At 41.7% G+C, this 17,977-nt stretch overlaps 1 protein-coding gene across 3 annotated transcripts in view; it reads left to right on the top strand.

Annotated features, from left to right (window-relative positions):
• The window catches only part of PCDH15 (protocadherin related 15), a 1,303,618-nt gene that overhangs the window by 1,075,545 nt on the left and 210,096 nt on the right, over positions 1–17,977 (top strand). For all 3 annotated transcript variants that reach the window (XM_059729933.1, XM_059729932.1, XM_019484297.2), the window contains one exon: positions 5,719–5,831. In XM_059729933.1, the coding sequence (XP_059585916.1) occupies positions 5,719–5,831 (113 nt within the window). The remainder of the gene's footprint in view (positions 1–5,718; positions 5,832–17,977) is intronic.

The following is a 17,977-nucleotide window of genomic DNA, read 5'->3' on the forward strand; positions in this document are numbered from 1 at the left end:
TAAAGTAGAGAGTTCTGTGAGAGAACATTTTAAAATGACTGCTCTTAGGCCTTGTTATGAGCAGTGTGATGCCCAGTGAGAGAGATTCTGTTAAGTATCATATATTTTTTAAAATCTAACACATTTAAGTACACAGGAAACCCTCACTATTGGAAAGTTCAACATTTGCAGTTTCAGATATTTGCGAGTGCCGAACCCACATCTTAAATACACTTACAGGAGCTCCTCAGGAGCTCCATACCTGACACCACGGTCAGGTTCCCGCCATCGCCAGCGCAGCCACGCCCCCCTGCCCCAGCTGCTAGGGGCACTGCATTCATGAATGCAGATGATGTTCATGAATGCAGTGCCATATTCGTGGATTTTGCCATTTGCGGGGATCTCCAGAACATATACCCCGCAGATGTTGAGGGTCGCCTGTATTATCATAGTTATAGTTGTGAGAATATATCATTTTGAAAGGGTTGCAGAATTCATCTTACAGAGCTGAAAACAAGGTAGAATTCTCTCCTAACCTATATCCTATCCAATCCTATTGGCTTCAGTAGAATAACATGGAATGCAAGGTTGGTCATAATTTGATGCCATGTAGTTTCTAGTGATCATAGTTTGTATGATCACTCCCACAAAGGGTGTAGGAAGCAAACCTGTTCTCCAAAACTTATAAGAAGTATAATACTAGAATCAATCTTATTTTCTGTTCATCTTGTATAGAACCAATGAATGAATACTAATTTTGAAAAAATACCCATGTTGTTTCTAATTCTTACTAATCTAGTCTTACTAGTCTAATAACTAGTAAGCAGATTATCATTCAGTTTTGATGAAATGGTTTATAATGTAATTAATTATAAACCAATTTATGTAATAATAATTATAAATGCAGTTTATAATGTAATAATATTAAACACACTACAAAGAATAATATGACTAAGACTTGCTTTTTATTGTGTTGTATTTGTTTGTCATAAAGACAGTAGCTCAAGTGCAGTCATGCAGAACAACTAAAGTATTTCATCTGTTTTGATAGCATATAGTAGCTGCCTTAATCACACTTGGCTTTTAAAATTGAAAATGGAAAAATGCCAATGAGCCAAAAATGTATAAATCAATCTTATAATTATTAGGGTGTTTTGTAATGTGTTTCCTGACTTGGAAAATACCATCTGTCAGTACCATAAACCATACTACTTTTTCCCTTTCCATTTCTGTTTATTTTTGGATCTAGGATTAAAAAGAGATTTCTGTATATATTTTGATGGTAAATAAATAAGCCTAACCAAATCACTATTTGTCATTTCTGAGAGCCTTAGCAGGTTAAAATATTGACATGGATAATTCTGTGTTCTACAGATCAATTTGGGAACCTGGGACATTCAGATTTGATACCTGTTCAGCATTTGAGTGAATAAATGGGGAAGGTTTGAAAGGGAGGGAGTTGTTTTCCACTCACACTAATATTAAACATTCTGTTGCATTTCTATCACTGGTGTATACTTCCATAAATTATTCATTATTTAGCCACATTCTGAGGTCCACTTTTTCAAACCTCCACCCAAGTGTGTTGAGGGAGCTGGCAGGGGTCATTGCGGAGCTCTTGGCCCGGTTGTATAAGCATTCATGGTCATCTGGCCAGGTACTGGGGGATTGGAAACTAGCTAATGTGGTCCCCATTTTTAATAGAGGGAGGAAGGAGGACCCAAGTAACTATAGGCCTGTAAGCCTCACCTCGGCCTCGGGAAGATGTTAGAGAAAATCATCAAGGAGTACATCTGTGGGGGACCACCAGGGGAGATCATGCTTAAGGGCAACCAGCATGGGTTCATCAAAGGCAGGTTCTGCCTGACCAACCTGATTGCCTTTTATGACCAGGTAACTAAATCCTTGGATGATGGTATCGCTGTGGACGTAGTCTTTCTAGACTTTAAAAAGGCCTTTGACACTGTCTCTCACCCCAGTCTCATTAATAAATTAAGTGACTGTGGCATTGATGCCTACATGTGGGATGGGTAAAAAACTGGCTGATGGGGTGCACCCAGAGAGTAGTAGTGGATGGGTCATACTCAACTTGGTAAGATGTGAGCAGTAAGGTCCTCCAGGGCTCAGTCCTTGGGCCCACTGTTTAACATCTTCATCAGGGACTTGGACAAGTGGGTTGAAAACACAAGTCCAAGTTTGCTGATGACACTAAGATGTGAGCCAAGGTGGGCACACTCTAAGGGAGAGAGAAGCTGCAACTAGATTTAGACAGACTAGAAAAGTAGGCAGATGAGAATAGGATGGGGTTCAACTTAGATAAATGCAGGGTGCTGCACCTTGGGAGAAGGAATCCACAGCATACATACAGGCTGGGAAGTTCCCTTCTTGAAAGCACAGAGACAGAAAGGGAACTTGGAGTAATTATTAACATGAAGATGAACATGAGCCGCCAATCCCAGACTGCAGCCAGTAAGGCCAGCCATACCTTGTCATGCATCCAAAGATGGATCTCAAGCCAGTCCAGAGAGGTGATGCTCCCCCTCTATGTGGCATTGATCAGGCCGCAATTGGAGTACTGTGTCCAGTACTGGGCGCCGCACTTCAAAAGGGATGTGGCCAGCCTGGAGAGAGTTCAGAGGAGGGCCACCCGCTTGGTGAGAGGGCAGCAGGACAGGCCCTATGAGGAGAGACTGAGGGACATGAACCTGTTCAGCCTTGGCAAGAGGAGGTTGAGGGGAGACCTGGTGGCTGCCTACAAACTCATCAGGAAGATCATCAGCCAATAGAAAGAGCCCTATTTTCCCCAGCACCACCTGGGGTGATGAGGAACAATGGTAATAAGCTGATGGAGAATAGGTTTAGGTTAGAGATCAGGAGGCAATATATTACGGTTAGCCAGAATCTGAAACCAGCTTCCTAGGGAAGTGGTCCTCACTCCTACCTTGGGTAAATTCAAAAAGAGGTTAGATGATCACCTGTCTGGGGTCTTATGAACCCAGCATTCATTCCTGCCTGTGGCAGGGAGTCAGGCTAGATGATCTGTTCAGGTCCCTATGAAACAATGAAACCACTGGACATGGTAACCAAATTCTATTGTACTGTGCTGTACTAGCCCATGGTATTGTGAGATCAAATAGGCTTTGTGCAGAAAAAGGTGCAAAGGCTCTGTATGAGCGAGATGGTGAGCAACTCAAGAATAGTGAACTCTTGAAACAAGAGTGATCTCAGGAACAGATGAAATACACTTCTGTGCTGCCATTTCCCACTTCCATCGGCCAAATCTACTGCACAAAATAATTTTTTCCAACCGGGAGACCTTACAACACCTTCAGATCTTCTGTGAATACAAATTTTCATTTCCACCTCAGAGAAATTTTATAATCTTTGCATTCTCCTATGCCTGAAGAATGGTGAGTGTGCCCAAAAGCTTGCAAATAAAGATTTTATATTTGAAATATCTAACTGGTATGATAAAATTATCTATCCAGAGTGCTGATTCCAGTTCTGCTTCAAAACACTTACGTAGGATTGAGAACAGATGAGCCTATTCATCATAAGCCTTTTTTGTCTCAGCAAAATAATTAAAGATTGAATTATCAGGTGTACCAAATAAGCAATGAGACCTCAATGGATTCAAAAGTAAGGCAAAAGGATCATACTCTTTTTACCTTGAGGCTAAGTACAGACCATCAAAAAAGCTCGAGACTGAATTGATTCAGTCTTTGTAGGTTAGTCTGAGTTGCATAAGTAGAATGAATAAACAAATGAACAGACATTCACTTTTGATTCTGGAAATGCAGCCACATGCCTGTCGTGACTTAGGCCACAGGCTGGGGGAGTGCTAGAGCATACCTCTCTTCTCAGCTGGAGCAGACAGCTTGGCCCAAGGCTGGCCCACCCAACCTGCAAGGGTTGAGGTGCAAATCATCCTGGGATGCTGGGGGACTGTGAGGTAACTTGAATCTGGGAGGGACCTGGGGCAGAAGTTCAATAAACGGATTTAACCTACATCAGTTAAGTCTGATACTACACATCCATCCAGATTTATCTTAAACCAGTTTCAGCCATTTTGAACATGGTTTATGTGCACTGAATTTCTGTTGTGTTACACATTTGAACTGGTTTCCAATCATTTATTCCAGTTTATGTGTAATGTCTGTCTCTAGCCTAAGAAACAGTCCTATGATATTGGCACATTAGTGAGAGAGCTTATGTTGCTTTGTCAGGTTATCTTTTTTTGTCTATTGGACTTCAGTTTTGAATACTGGTACCTTTGAATTGTACTGAATGAAATATGTTGGAAATTTGAAGGCTGAAATTTCTCATTCTGAAGTGGTTTTTGTGTTTGACACATAAGGAAAAGAAATTTGCAATAAAATAGCTGAAATAACATTCAGCTTGCAGAGATAGTAAATACATATTTTTAAATAGTGTTAAAAGTTTGTAGATCATAATAACAAGGCAAAAGTGTAATTTGTCATTTTGAAATTCCAGTTAGCACTGGTAGTGCAGGACAGCCATAACTTGGGGAACTGTAAAACTGGACAACATGAAAAACCTTATCATCAGACATAGTGATATCAAGTCCTTTTAGATTAAATACCATTCCAAAAATGAGAATTTGAAAAACTGGCATGACCCGTCATGGCAGAAAACCAAAGATGGTTTTATTGGTATCTTCAGTTTGATGAAATACTGTGATTGTGTACAAACATGATATATAATTTTAAAAGGAGATAGGTAGCAGGAGGTATCTGTTTTACTCAAGTTCAAAGTTAAAGTGATTTGGGCACACTTACACTGGTCTAAGATTAAATAAACAAAAAATTCACCTGTACACAGTTTAAAATAAACTGTAATGAAGTGGTATAATTGTTTCATCTGTCTAAGCCACTGGTGCTCAAGATTTTTGGCCAGCGTACCAGAAGAGCAGTGGGCTGGGTCTGGTGGGGCCCCATCTGGCTGCACAGAAGGGAGAGGGAGCAGCCTGGCCCTGATTCAGCTTCATGGTGGAAGAGAACTTGGTGCAGCCCCCACCTGGCCCTGGGAGGGGGCATGGCCGAGCCCCCACTGGGGGAAGGGGGCATAGCCTGGCCAGGAAGAGGGTGAACACCCTGGTCCTGCAGGGAGGGAGAGGGGGGCATGGCTCAGCCTTGTAGGGAGAAGTGGATGCAGCCAGGCACCTACCTGACTAGGTGGATGGAAGGGGGCATGGCCTGGCCATGACTTGGCCAGGCAGGGAAAGAGTCCTGGCCCAGCTCTGATCTACCACACAGAGGTTGGAATTTTGGCAGCAGGGAGGGATTGGCAGCACTGCCACTGCTTCCCTACAGCCAAATTTCCAAATCCTTGTAGATCCTCATGGGCCTGATTCCAAGGCTCCATGGGCCACATTTGGCCCACAGGCCAGAGGCTGAACACCCCAGGTCTACACCATATATTAAAGTAATCCACTGGACAGTTTAAGGAATACAGTCTAGGCTGTATTCTATACAAAATTATAGGGTTCATGTTTAGATTTGATGGATAGATATGTAAAAATTTCCTGAATCGTGTATCAAATCATTCACCGTATGTTTGGGTTGTTCCTACATTGTTTGCTCACATATGATTTCCTCTTAAAATCTGTTATTCATTTAGAAGATTCATATCTGATTTGTTAGCATCTGAAACCACGTAAATACAAATGAACATAGAAATATTTTATCCATATAAAAGGAGTATTTTTGTTGTTTATAGCTAGTGGTCATTGCATACGATGATGGTGATCCTGTGAAGTTCAATACCACCACTGTTGAGATTGTCGTTTTGCAACCTTCGGTAATTCCACGGTTTACCCAGGAAGAATACAGGTATTGTGTGTTTCATTTCTGTCATTAAGAGTTCTTTTGAAACAGCTTGTCTTTGGATGCTTCTTGTATATGTTCTTGTTAATACACTGCATTGTCAGTGTCAGTCCTGGTTTATTGTCACAGTTAATTGTTACACAGATTTAAACATTATATTGATATGAAATGTGAATAATGCAATGCCTTTCTTTTCAATTTTATGTTATTAAATTGACATGTGATTTTGTCCAACTTTAGAAACAATTACTAATAGTATATTTTACTACCTTGGCTATTGTGGCACTGTAGTCCATTTTTTTTCAAAATGGAATAATAATTCTGCATGCCTCAGTTTTTATTTTCTCAATCTAAGACAACAGGGAGAACCCCTGTTGCACACCCATAAATGAGAGATATTAAGTATTAGCACTTTTGAAGCCACTTCAATATACATTCCACTAATGCATTTATATGTGGAAACAGGATTTCAGAACTAGACTGGTATAGCAAGACTCCTCTTTCTCCTTCTATAAACAGTAGAGACTTTCAGCTGGAACATCTGGCTGAAATATATGGAAGGGAGGAATGCAGTTTCTTCATTCCTCCCTGAATATATCCACCTCTCTAAGTGAATTGTTAAGATCGAGTTTTCATAGTTTTACTAGTAGTAATCACAGTGAAAATCTTTTCTTAAGTTAGTGCTTGTTAGACATATGCTTTCAACTCCCTGTGCTGGGGAAGAGTCAGAGGAGGGGTGTGGCAAGGAGTGAGCAAGAGAGAGAGGGAGAGAGGTTTCTGCATTCTAGGGATATTTAAGTTTAGGGGGGTGCACCACATACTTCCTTTATGGATCTCCAAATCTTCCTTACATGGACAGTTTCTTGAGGTGAATGTCACAGTGTTTTCTGGCTCTCATAAATGTGCAATATAACTTAGCTCTGAATTCCACTTGTTGCAATGACTACAGAGCTTTTAATCGGACATAACATATTTTGACTCCAATCAGATGTGTTGGTTAGATATGTAGATGCAATGCTCATTTCAAAGCAGCAGTATGAGTCTCAAGATATCTTGTAGTACCATCTGCTCTCATCATAACTGTGTGCACTCAGCCCCTGAATTCCTTTCTCTGTCACACCATTCTCCAGCCAGATTTATCAGTAGGCCATTAAGAAAATAGTAATAGTGGGCTAAAGATTTTCAGTAGACAAGGCCAAATAGGTTACAGTTTCATGAGTCCCCCAAACTTCATTGTCTGTCTCACTTGAGTAGATTAACAAGGAATTAATGGAACCATTTTGCTGAAGTAGAGCTCTGTTTTTCTACTGTCCTACATGTCTTGTTTTGGAGATGAACTTCCTGGGATATTAGACTGTAGGCCTGTGTAGATCTGGCTTCAAACCTGGCTGCTTCAGATGCCAGTGATCTGATGCGGAACTCCGGACCGGGTTCCCACTTTGATCCGGCCGAAGCAGCTCCAAAGCCACCTCAGAGATCCAGCCATAGGGTATAATGGGGAATCAATTAAACATCTATAACTTTGTTGTTTTTTTGCCTGATTTAGATTAAACTTACAGAGATGGTAGACTCTGCTGAGAGCATGAAGCCTGCCAAGTTTCAGGAAGATCAGTGCAGGAGTTTGGGGGGAAACTGTACCTCAAGCTGCTGACAGGCAAAACTTGTGACATAGGTGCAGTGGGCTGAAAACTGAAGGGGTGGTGGCCTCTGCTCAGGCCACAAAGCCTGCCAAGTTTCAAGGAGATACATGCAGGGGTTTGGGGAGAGCTGCACCTCAAGCTGCAGACAAGCAAAACTTGTGACATGGGTGACACTGCGTGTGTTAAGGCACAGCAGGGTGACAGCTGCAGGGATGTTAGCCCCTGCTATGGCCATGAAGCCTGCCAGCTGTCAAGGAGATAGGTGCAGGGCTTCTGGGTTCTGGGGCCCTGCACTTCTAGCTGCTGACAGGCAAAACTCGTGACATGGGTGCTTGTACAACTGACTGTCTCTGCCTTGGGGAAGTTGATTGTCTGTATTGATTATTTCCTCTCCTTAGTCTGTGGTTTTGTAGGTATTAATCATTGCTCAGTAACACCTGCGGATATTTCATTGTTTCCCCAATATACCCTATGGCTGGATCTCCAATGCGGCTTCGAAGCTTTTCCAAAGTGGTTCGGAAGCTCTGAACCACTTCAGAAAGCCTAATGAAGCAAGTGCTTCGATCTGGACATGCTGCTTTGGACGCCGAAGCATCCGAAGCTTCTCTGGATCCAAAGCACAGTCTGAAGCCTCGCACAGCCCTGTTAGATTGCCTGTTTCACTGTGCTCTGTTTGCTGTTCAGGTGTGAGAAGAAATCCAGTCACTACCTATTCCTGTAATTATAGAAGCTATAAAATTACATTCTTACAAAAGAGGCAGGATCATATTCAGTTATGTTTGTTGAGAACCCTCTAAACAAAGAATCTCACTGTGAGTACTGGGGTAGGACTTAAGTGCTCATTAGACACTTCCATCCAAAATTAACAAAATGATGCATGTTAATTAAGGGAGGCATGATGGAGTGGGAGAGATGTAAATTACTCTTTTCTGTCCCATAATTCAGACCTGCATAATACTTTCTTTCCTGTATAGCCCCTGTCATAGCCATTAGAGACATCATATTAAGTTAGGGCTGGAAGGGACCTCAGGTCATCTGGTCCAACCCTCTGTCGGGCCACCATAGGCAGGCAGATCGTTTCTTAACATGGCTGTTAATTATATATGGTGGCCTGACATGGGGTTGGACCAGATGACCTCCTGAGGTCCCGTCCAACCCTAATTATATTAACAGCCACAATACTACAGAGATATTATGTAGTGAAAGGTACTGGGTGCTAAAGGTACTGGGGAATTTCAAGAGAATCCTTCTGGATTTTTTTTTTTAAATACTTTTCTACCACTTCTATCTTTTCTTGGGTTAATATAACTCCAAACTAAATAAGACAGAAACATTTTTAAGTCAATGCACAACATGACAGTGTTGTTTATTAATGATAGTTGTGTTTCAGGCACCAGAAAGTCATATTAGTTTATAGAGAGACCAACCAATTGCCATGTCAGCAGGGGTTTGAGGCTAGATCACTTAAATTACATGCCAAAGTTTCTTGATAAAGTCAGAATAGCACAACATTCTTCAATCCACCTCTCTAGATTAGCAACATTACAGCTGGGATGAACATCCTTGACACAGCTTTCATTTTGATTAATAACTTCTTCAGACCTCTGAGGTATTAGTAATCATTCTTTTGAAAAGTTTTTTGTTTAAAGGGAACACCTCAATACAGTGACTGCCCTGAAATGGAAACAGTTCCCATTCTTTGTCTAAGATAGAAAAAGGGAGAATTTCAGTAAAGGTGACTTATAAGAAACCCTTTTAAAGATGTCAGTGATGTGTGTGAACACAAAATTTACTTGATTCAAAAATTTGGCTGTTACTGTAGTCTTGCCTAATTTTCCTCCAACCTATCTATACCTGCAGACCATTTTCTGATAGCTTTATATTATTTAAATTGTGTAGTTGGGTCCAGATTTATATTATACATACTGAAAATTAATACTAGAGAGGAGCTTTTATTTATATATATATTTAATTTAAATTCTATAATTTAAATAATTTAAATATATATATATATATATATATGCTCTAAGAGTGTGTGTGTGTATATATATATATATATATATATATATATATATATATATTAATTATGCTCCAAGAGCTTAATAAAGACCAAGCCAGTTTTCTTGAACTCTATTAAACATAAAGACTTCTTTCCTTGGACTGGTAACTTTGCTACATTTCACTCTGGACCAAATACTTACATATACACTCTCAGTGGAAATAAGGAGAGAATAATGTGCATATTAGTGCATGGTATTTTAAAGGTTGTATAATATATCTGCAAATATTTTCTCCATATTGATTTGTAGCAAAAAAATCTGCCAAAGAGCACAATTGTTTTTGTTTACAAATTTATACAAACCCCGCTCCCCCACAAAAAAACCTCTAGGTAAACATTTTATTACTGACTTAGTAATGAAAAAAAACAGGTGCTGGCTGGTATGTAAAGAATCTTCTAATGCAGTATTTCTCTCAAACATGGTTTTAAAAAAATGCTATCATGATATCATTTGCTAACTGCCCCTTCATTGTAGTAGACATCAGGACCTCATGATGATAGTTTTAATGTAAGCATTGCTAAGTGCTTCACTGATTACTATCTGAAAGCTGAATAACCAGGATGATAAAAATAGGGGTGTAGAAAAAGTAAACGAGGATTTATTATGTGCTAATTTTCACAATACTAGGCAGAGGGGGTGTGATACAAGGCTGTGTGAAGCTTTGGTCTCTGATTCGGTTCAGTGGAGATTTGGCCCGATTCAGCTGCCAAATTTCTAAATTCGAATCAAATCAGGAGACCCTTTAATCTCTCCAAATCAAATCACAACCCTCTGAATCGATTTGGAGAGGTTCAGAAAGTTTCATTGATTCGAACACCATACCATCAACAGATGCATGCACTACACCTCCCTCCCCCTTGCCTCAGAGTGCTAGCCCAGGGCTGGGGGTTGGCAGCACTCTCATCCCTTGAGAAACCAGTGGGGAAAAGCCTGGGACCATGAAGGCAGACCTCCCTAATGAGAGAATCATGCCAGGGCCTGTACATGCCCCCCTCAGCTCAGCTCCCTGCAGAAGAGGGCTGCTCTAGCACCCCTGGCTTCTAGCCTGAGCCACTGCAAGCATGCCTGGATTTCCTCAGTGCAAAGAGAATGTCTATCCAGTTTCAAACCAGTTCAGCCTAGCCAAGTTAGACTAAACTGAAAACACGGACTTGGTTCAGACTCATGCTTTTTGAATGTCTGTCCCTAACCAATGTGATAGCCAATAGATTTAACCCAGTTCAAAGGGACTTGGACAAGTTAATGGAAAAAAGATCCATCAGTAGGCAGTCAACATGGTAGATAGGAGTGCAGGTTCTGAATTAGAAATGTCTTAAACCCCTGAATGCTGGAAACTGCAATGGGAGAGGAGCAGGGGTAGAATGCCTAATTCTGGATATGCCTAATTACCCATTCTTTGCCACTGTGTGAAACAGGATACTGGGTCAGATCTATATAGTATAATAGTTTTCAGTCATTCTTTTCTAACATTACATTAATCTGTCATTCCATTTAATTTATATCCATTTTCTTTAGGAAGCCTGTGGAAACCTTTGCCAGTGAAACTCAACATAAAAATGAAACTAGGAGTATTTAGTGGTCAGCCTAGGATATAGCTTTACTTCCAAAAGTCAGAGCTGTCCTTTCTCTTTAGCTTTTTCAGGAATGAAATGTGAAAAACTGGCTTACATTCCCAAATATAGTAAGATTATGGATATTACCTTGTTTTTCTTTCTCATTCCTACCAGACCAATAAGAATTAGCTTGACAGACTTGCTCTTCCTTTTTAAAAAGATGTTTTACTCCTCTTGACTTTAGGGGAAGTTCTTCAATAGGCCTTTTTCTGATCTTGTGAATTCAGAAAGGTTGGACATCACTTTCTTCAAGACTAGAACTAAGTCTCCCCCTTTAAATACAACTGTCACTGTTTCTTAAGTTAGTTTAGCACCAAAACCGTAAAAGTTTCAGGGGTTGCCGCATTCTGAAAACCATCCTTCCTGTTAAGTGTTTGTGGACACTGATGCAAACTAAAACTGGCAGGTTTTACATAAGACTACTTCTTAGCTGATACATTTTAACTTCATGAGACAATCCAATTCAAAGTCATGATGCTTTCTCCAAGATTATAAATTTTCAAAGGCTTGGAGATTGAGAGAGCCCTAAGCACTGAGCTTTATATTACATTATTATTATACTCTTGATCCAAAAATTTCTGTAGAAGTAAAGAACACTTTTATTTTCTGATTCAAGTTCTTTGGCACACAAATTCCATTTATATATATTTCAGGGATCTTCCCCATAAAAATAGTCTTTACTCACTGAACAACTATCTATTCCCTTAGAACCAAGATTTAGGTGGGAGGGGGGTGGAGGTGAGCAAAAGGAAGGGAGAACCATCTATTTTAGGTATGCTTGGCAGAATTCAATTTTTATTTTTTAATAAATTTGCCTCATAATATTGATGTTTATTTTTAAGCATTTATTTAGATTTTTTATTTAAATTAATTTAACAACATGATCTTCTGCCCCCTGGGATAGCAAAAAAAAAAAAAAAAGCAAACCCAATGAAAATGCCAAGAATACACCAAAACTTGTATCCTTTGTCATTGGAGTCTTTTTCTTCACACTAGTCTCACCAGTAGAATGCTTTATCTCTTTATACAGTCTCTCCCTGATTCTCTGCAGCTGAGTGACTTGTCCCACTCAGGCATTAGGAACTCTCTGCCACTGCTTTGCATGGCTTGCTCCACAGCAGCTGCTTTCAGTCTTACTTGAATAGGCTTCCCTTCCTACTTCTCTTTCCCTCCCCCCTGCCCCACTTTTCATAGGGGTTTAAGTTGCCTGTTACCTCTCTCCAGCCCACTTCCTAGCACTTTTGACTGAGCATCTAATTGCTGAATAGATGACTCATTAAGCTGCCCCCTATTTTTCTTTTTAAAGAGACTGGACCTCTATATTCCGGCATGTGATTCTCTTTTGTTCTTCCCCTCTGTTTTTGATTATTAATGATATGTTTGTCAGTCTGGTAGTGTGAGGTGAATTTGATGTTTGTGTCCTTTATTTGTCCCTTCATCCAGTATTGAACTAGTGTGTCCACTTGTAGTTACAGTTTTGAATAAAACAGATTTTAAAACTCCCAAAGTAATAGTTTTTAGGTTTAAAGGAGAAACAGAGCATGCTCCAGTATGTGTGTGTCTGTCCACACACACACACACACACACACACACAACAGGAATCAATAGGATTGCATCTAATGCAACAATGGGTAAGGTTAATTGTACATGGAATAGCTTAAATGAATATCTAGAATTAATGCAAATAATTTATGATTGAAGGAGAAACTTTAGTCTAAACTACTGAAGGAGAAACTTCAATCTAAACTTAAGAATCTGTGAATCTAAACTTCTGTGAATCTGTAAATCTTCTAAGAGAAAATTCAAGAAATCTGGAGGGCAATTTTGGAATTCCTAGATTACACAGACAGGTAGGTTAAAGAGCTGCTCCATATAATGTTGTTTGTAGGCAGTTTTAAACTCCTTCAAAATGCAACCAGAATTTAGTATCTGTATTTGGACCACTTAGACTGATAAAAGATTAAACAGCTTTGATCCTGAAGCATAAGTTTCAAGCTGCTTCACCAGGAGCCAGTATAGTCAGCACCTCTTATTTTGTTAATTTATAAAGGTGCAAATCTACCGTGCCTTCATTTCTCCACGCCTCTATTTTCTCACCCATCATTGCATCATTGGCCCATGACAGCACAAAATTTCAGCTACATATAAAACAATGTGTTAAAAATAGAATTATCTATTCATATTTCAAGCATACGAAGCATATATAGCAGAGGGAAAAACCTTTGTATATGGGTATTGCAGTAAGTTGCCTCAGGCTAGCCAACCCCATATCTAAAAGGGAAAAGATAATATAAACTAGGGCTATGTGAAGCTTTGGTCCCCGATTTGATTTGGTGGAGATTCAGCCTGATTTGGAGGCCAAATCTCTGAATCTGAATTGAATCAGAGGAGCCTTTAATTTTTCCAAATAGAATCAGAAGCCCCCAAATCGATTCGGAGAGATTTGGAAAGATTCAGAGATTTGGACATAGAGACAGCTTTAAATGTTTTTTTCTACATACCTCTAGGCAGCAGGTGGCTCATGAGCACTGGGATTTTGGGGCATATGGAATGTCCAACAGAAGTGCGGGGGGCTCCCCAGTGCACTTGGCACTGGACCCAGTAGTGGACCAGAAGGACTTCCAGTCCACTTCCAGGTCCACAGGGTAGTGTGCTGCCCGCCCCCCCCCCATACCCTTCTGGCTCAGTGACTGGTGCTTCCTGGGTCTGGGGCGGGGGGGGGGGGCACCCAGAGTCTCCCTGTGGCTGATCATCGAGTTGGGGAGGCATGGGGGGGCAGCGCACTTCCCAGCAGACCCAGAAGTGGACCTTCCAGGTTCACCACCGAGCATGTGGAGGCCCCCCCCCCCAAACTCCTGTGGGACGTTCCATGCACCCCAACATCGCAGTAATAATGAGCTGCACCTGCTGCCTCAAGGTATGTAAAAACAAAAACAAAAAACTAAAAGCTGTCTCTACGTCTGAATTTCTGGTTCTCTGAATCAGCATCAAATCTTCAGATTCAGATTTGACCAAATTGAATCAGGGACAGTGATCCAAATCAACTAATTGAATCACTGTCCCCAATTCAGGCCAAATCCAAATCGAATAGGGCCCGCTTTGCACACCTCTAATAGAAACTTCAGTTTCTTCTCCTCTCCTTCTGTATGTAATTACAAGCCCATCAACTATTCACTGATGCAGTAGGCCACTGCCCTACTGTAAGAAGTGGGTGTCCCAGGGCTGGTCTCAATGTAGGCCTGCCCACTTGCTTCCAGGCAAACCACCCACACATTTCACCTGCCATGCCTTGAAGTTGTTGATTGTCTGATGTTAATTAGTTGAGAGGCTACCCTTTATCTGCTCTGATGATAAAGGCCTATGTACACAACCCCAACCTACCCTTATCATGTCCCATGCCTCACAGATGCTCGATGGCCTAACATGCAGCCTTACCAAGTTTCCCATCTAGACTCAGGGCCTCCTGGCCCCATTCTCAGGCATCTCATCACCTGGACAAGGGAGAGGAGGTTGACGTTATATACCTAGACTTCCAAAAGGCCTTTGATCTAGTATCCCATGAGATCCTCATGGGAAAATTGGAAGATTGTGGGCTTAAATGCTTGACAGCTAAGTGGGTAGGTAACTGGCTGTGAGATAGAACCCAGAGAGTTCTTATGAATGGATCTGTGTCATCCTGATGAGAAGTGGCCAGTGGTGTCCCTCAGGGGTCTTTATTGGTCCAGTGCTTTGCAACATCTTTATCAATGATTTGGATGGGGGGGGGGGGTGAAGAGCTCACTTGCCAAGTTCATGGATGACACCAGGTTATGGGAGAGCATGGTCATGGCTGAAGATAGGCTGTAGATTCAGGCAGAACTGGACAGGCTGAAGGGTTGGGTGAATCGGAACCAGATAAAGTTCAACACTGAGAACTGTAAAGTGCTCCATCTGGGGGCAAACAATCCCCAACATATCTACACGGTAGGTGGTGCAAATTTGACTAGCAACATGATCAAAAAGGACCTGGGGGTAATAATCGAGCATTGCATGAACATGAGCCATCAGTGCAATGCTGTAGCCAGCAGGGCAAACAATACTCTAGCATGCATCAACGGATGCATCTCATGTAAAAATCAAGAAAATGTTTCTTCCACTGTACTCAGCACTGGTGAGACTGCAGCTGGAGTACTGTGTCCAGTTGTGGGCACTACACTTCAGCAGGGATGTGGAAAAACTTGAGATCGTCTATAGAAGAGCCAGCTATATGATCAGAGAATTGCAAGGCAGACCATACGAGGAGAGGCTGAGAGACTTAACCTTCTCTTTTTTAGGCTGAAGAGGCCCAAGAGAGGACTTGGTAGCTATATATGGCTACATTAGGGGAATGCATCAAGAGCTCAGTGAATAACTTTTCCCCAGGGCACCCTTGGGGAAAACTAGGAGTAATGGCCACAAAGTCCTGGAAGATAGCTTCATGCTTAACTCTAGGAAAAACTTCTTCACAGTCAGGGTGTCTAGACTGGAATAAACTCCCCACAAATGTGGTGCAATTACCTACCCTGGAAATCTTCAAGAGGAGACTGGACAGGCACCTTTCTGGGGTCACCTGACTGCAGTTGTCTTTCATGCCTATTGCAGGGGGATGGGACCCATTGATCTTGTGAGGTCCCTTCCAGTCCCTACCAATCTATAAGCCCCATCCCTGGACTCCAAGCCCCTCACTACGGGACTAGGGCTCCAAGCCCTGTCCCACTGCACTCCTTTAGTTAACCCTTATCCCTTCACCTGGAAGCATCCCCAACAGCTCCCCAAGGCTCAGGGCCCCACCCCCCTGGATCCTAGCTCCTAGATCCCTAGTGCAACCTCAGACTCCACTGTAAGTCTGGGTGCTGCCTCAGGTCCCTTTTGCCTGGCTTGGGCCCTGCTTCAGTACACACAGTGAGTCTGGGCTCCTCCTGTCATGATCAAACTACCCACCAGGAATGTGGGGGCTGGGGTTATCTGGCACCCCTACCCATCTTTCACCAGGGAATTAACTGGCCTGGCATTTCCAGGGGACTGTCCCACCACAGACAGTCCCACCAGGCTACCCTTCCCTGGCAGGGTGTAGCTTCCAGTCTTAACCAGGACAAGGAGCCTCCTGCCACCCCAACAGCTCCTCCCTTACCTCTGAATTATACTGAGCAGCAGCTCAGCCAGTATTACCTCTCTGGCTCCTGGCAGCAGACTGCTGCCCCTGCTGTTCAGGGTCTATCCCTTATATATAACAGCTGCACCCTCTTCTCCAATCAGGTATCATTGTCTAATTGGGATAACAGCCAGCTGCAGGCTGCCTAGTTGCTGCCCACACTCCTGGGAGTAAGAGAGCACAGGGTGTTCTGTTACACCGCCTCAATTAGGCCTCTTCTAGGCATCTTAGTTTTCTCTTTGATATAAATTGTCTCAGCCTTGGTGAAGCAACTTTGTTTCAAAGGTTAGGCTGAAGAGTTGATCTTCATAGCTATGATCCTTCAGTATTTTTCAAGTGCACTTTATCTATGCCATTGTTTTATTTTTCCTGCTGGTTCCCTTCAATGGAAGTTCAAAGTTAGTAAATGATCTTAAAGTTGAAATCCCTGCAGAACAGGGAAAGAGTACATAGTACTTTCTTAATTAATAAAACTAACTTTGTACCATTGCAAAGTTGTGAAGCCAGATGTGAAGTGAACCAAAATTAATATTATTAAATGGAAAATTTGATATCTTTACAAAAATCTATCCTCATGTACTTGTTTATACATTTAAAGTAAAGATTCAAAGATCATTTGGATTCTTTTGTTGATTAATAAATTCCATGTCCTCCTAATAACTGGAAGGTCATTGCTAATAGCAATGTGTTGCTATAGAAGGGAATAAGATACTAGCAGAAAGCAGCAGTTATTGATTCCTAATTATTGCCTGTGGGCACATTTAACAGGTGTTCAGACATTTCACAGTTGAAAAAGGAAAATATGGGAATCTATTTTAGTAAATTAGTCTACATTAGTCATAGAATATGCCCTCAGCTCCCATTTTAAAAGACAGATTGCCTTGTATAAGGAATCTGAATTTTGGGTCTGTTTTTTCAGAAAATATTTCATGTTAAAAAATTCAGGCTTTTGAAGATAATGCAATTATAACAGCATTTTGATGCTATAATAGGAATAATATTGTCCAATGACAGTGTTCTATTTTGTGACAGGTAGCCCTTCCTTTCTTCATTCTTTCCTTCCTTCCTAGCACTGCCCACCTTTGAGGCATGCTGGACCTTTGAGGGAGCACTGTGCCACACGGAGGACAGGCGTCTTCAGTACGCGCTCTGTCATGACTGGTCTGGGCGACCAGACAGGCTAGGTGGCAGACTGCAACTCCCAGCTCATGCCATGCCCTGGGCTTTCACCAGGCTGCTTTTTGCATTTTTTTCTTTGTGTGGGAAGTTGAAGGTGTTGTCACGTGTATGACTGGATAGAGCAGGATAGGAATCATTTGTTTATAGAGGGCTTTGGCCTATACGCCTGTGTGGCCAGTGTCCCAACCACATAATGATATGTTAGGCACAATGTGTAATACAGTGAAGGTGTCTGTCATGATGTGATATTCTGAATGTAATGGCATAGTGCTATTGGTTTGATGGTAATTTGTTTGTCTTTGATTTGTATATTGGACCTGGAACCTGGAGGGGCCAACTTTTTGTACCCTGAACTCCTGAATAAAGTAGCTAAAAAGTCAAAGTCTTTCCTTCTTTCCTTGCCTTCCTTCCTTCCTTCTTTTCTTCCTTCCTTCCACTTTGGACGCACTGGACCAGGCTCGCTTGGAGCTGCATGGGGCGCTACTGAGCG

The sequence above is a fragment of the Alligator mississippiensis genome, chromosome 6, assembly GCF_030867095.1.
Source record: "Alligator mississippiensis isolate rAllMis1 chromosome 6, rAllMis1, whole genome shotgun sequence".
In the NCBI taxonomy this organism is placed as follows: Eukaryota; Metazoa; Chordata; order Crocodylia; family Alligatoridae; genus Alligator; species Alligator mississippiensis.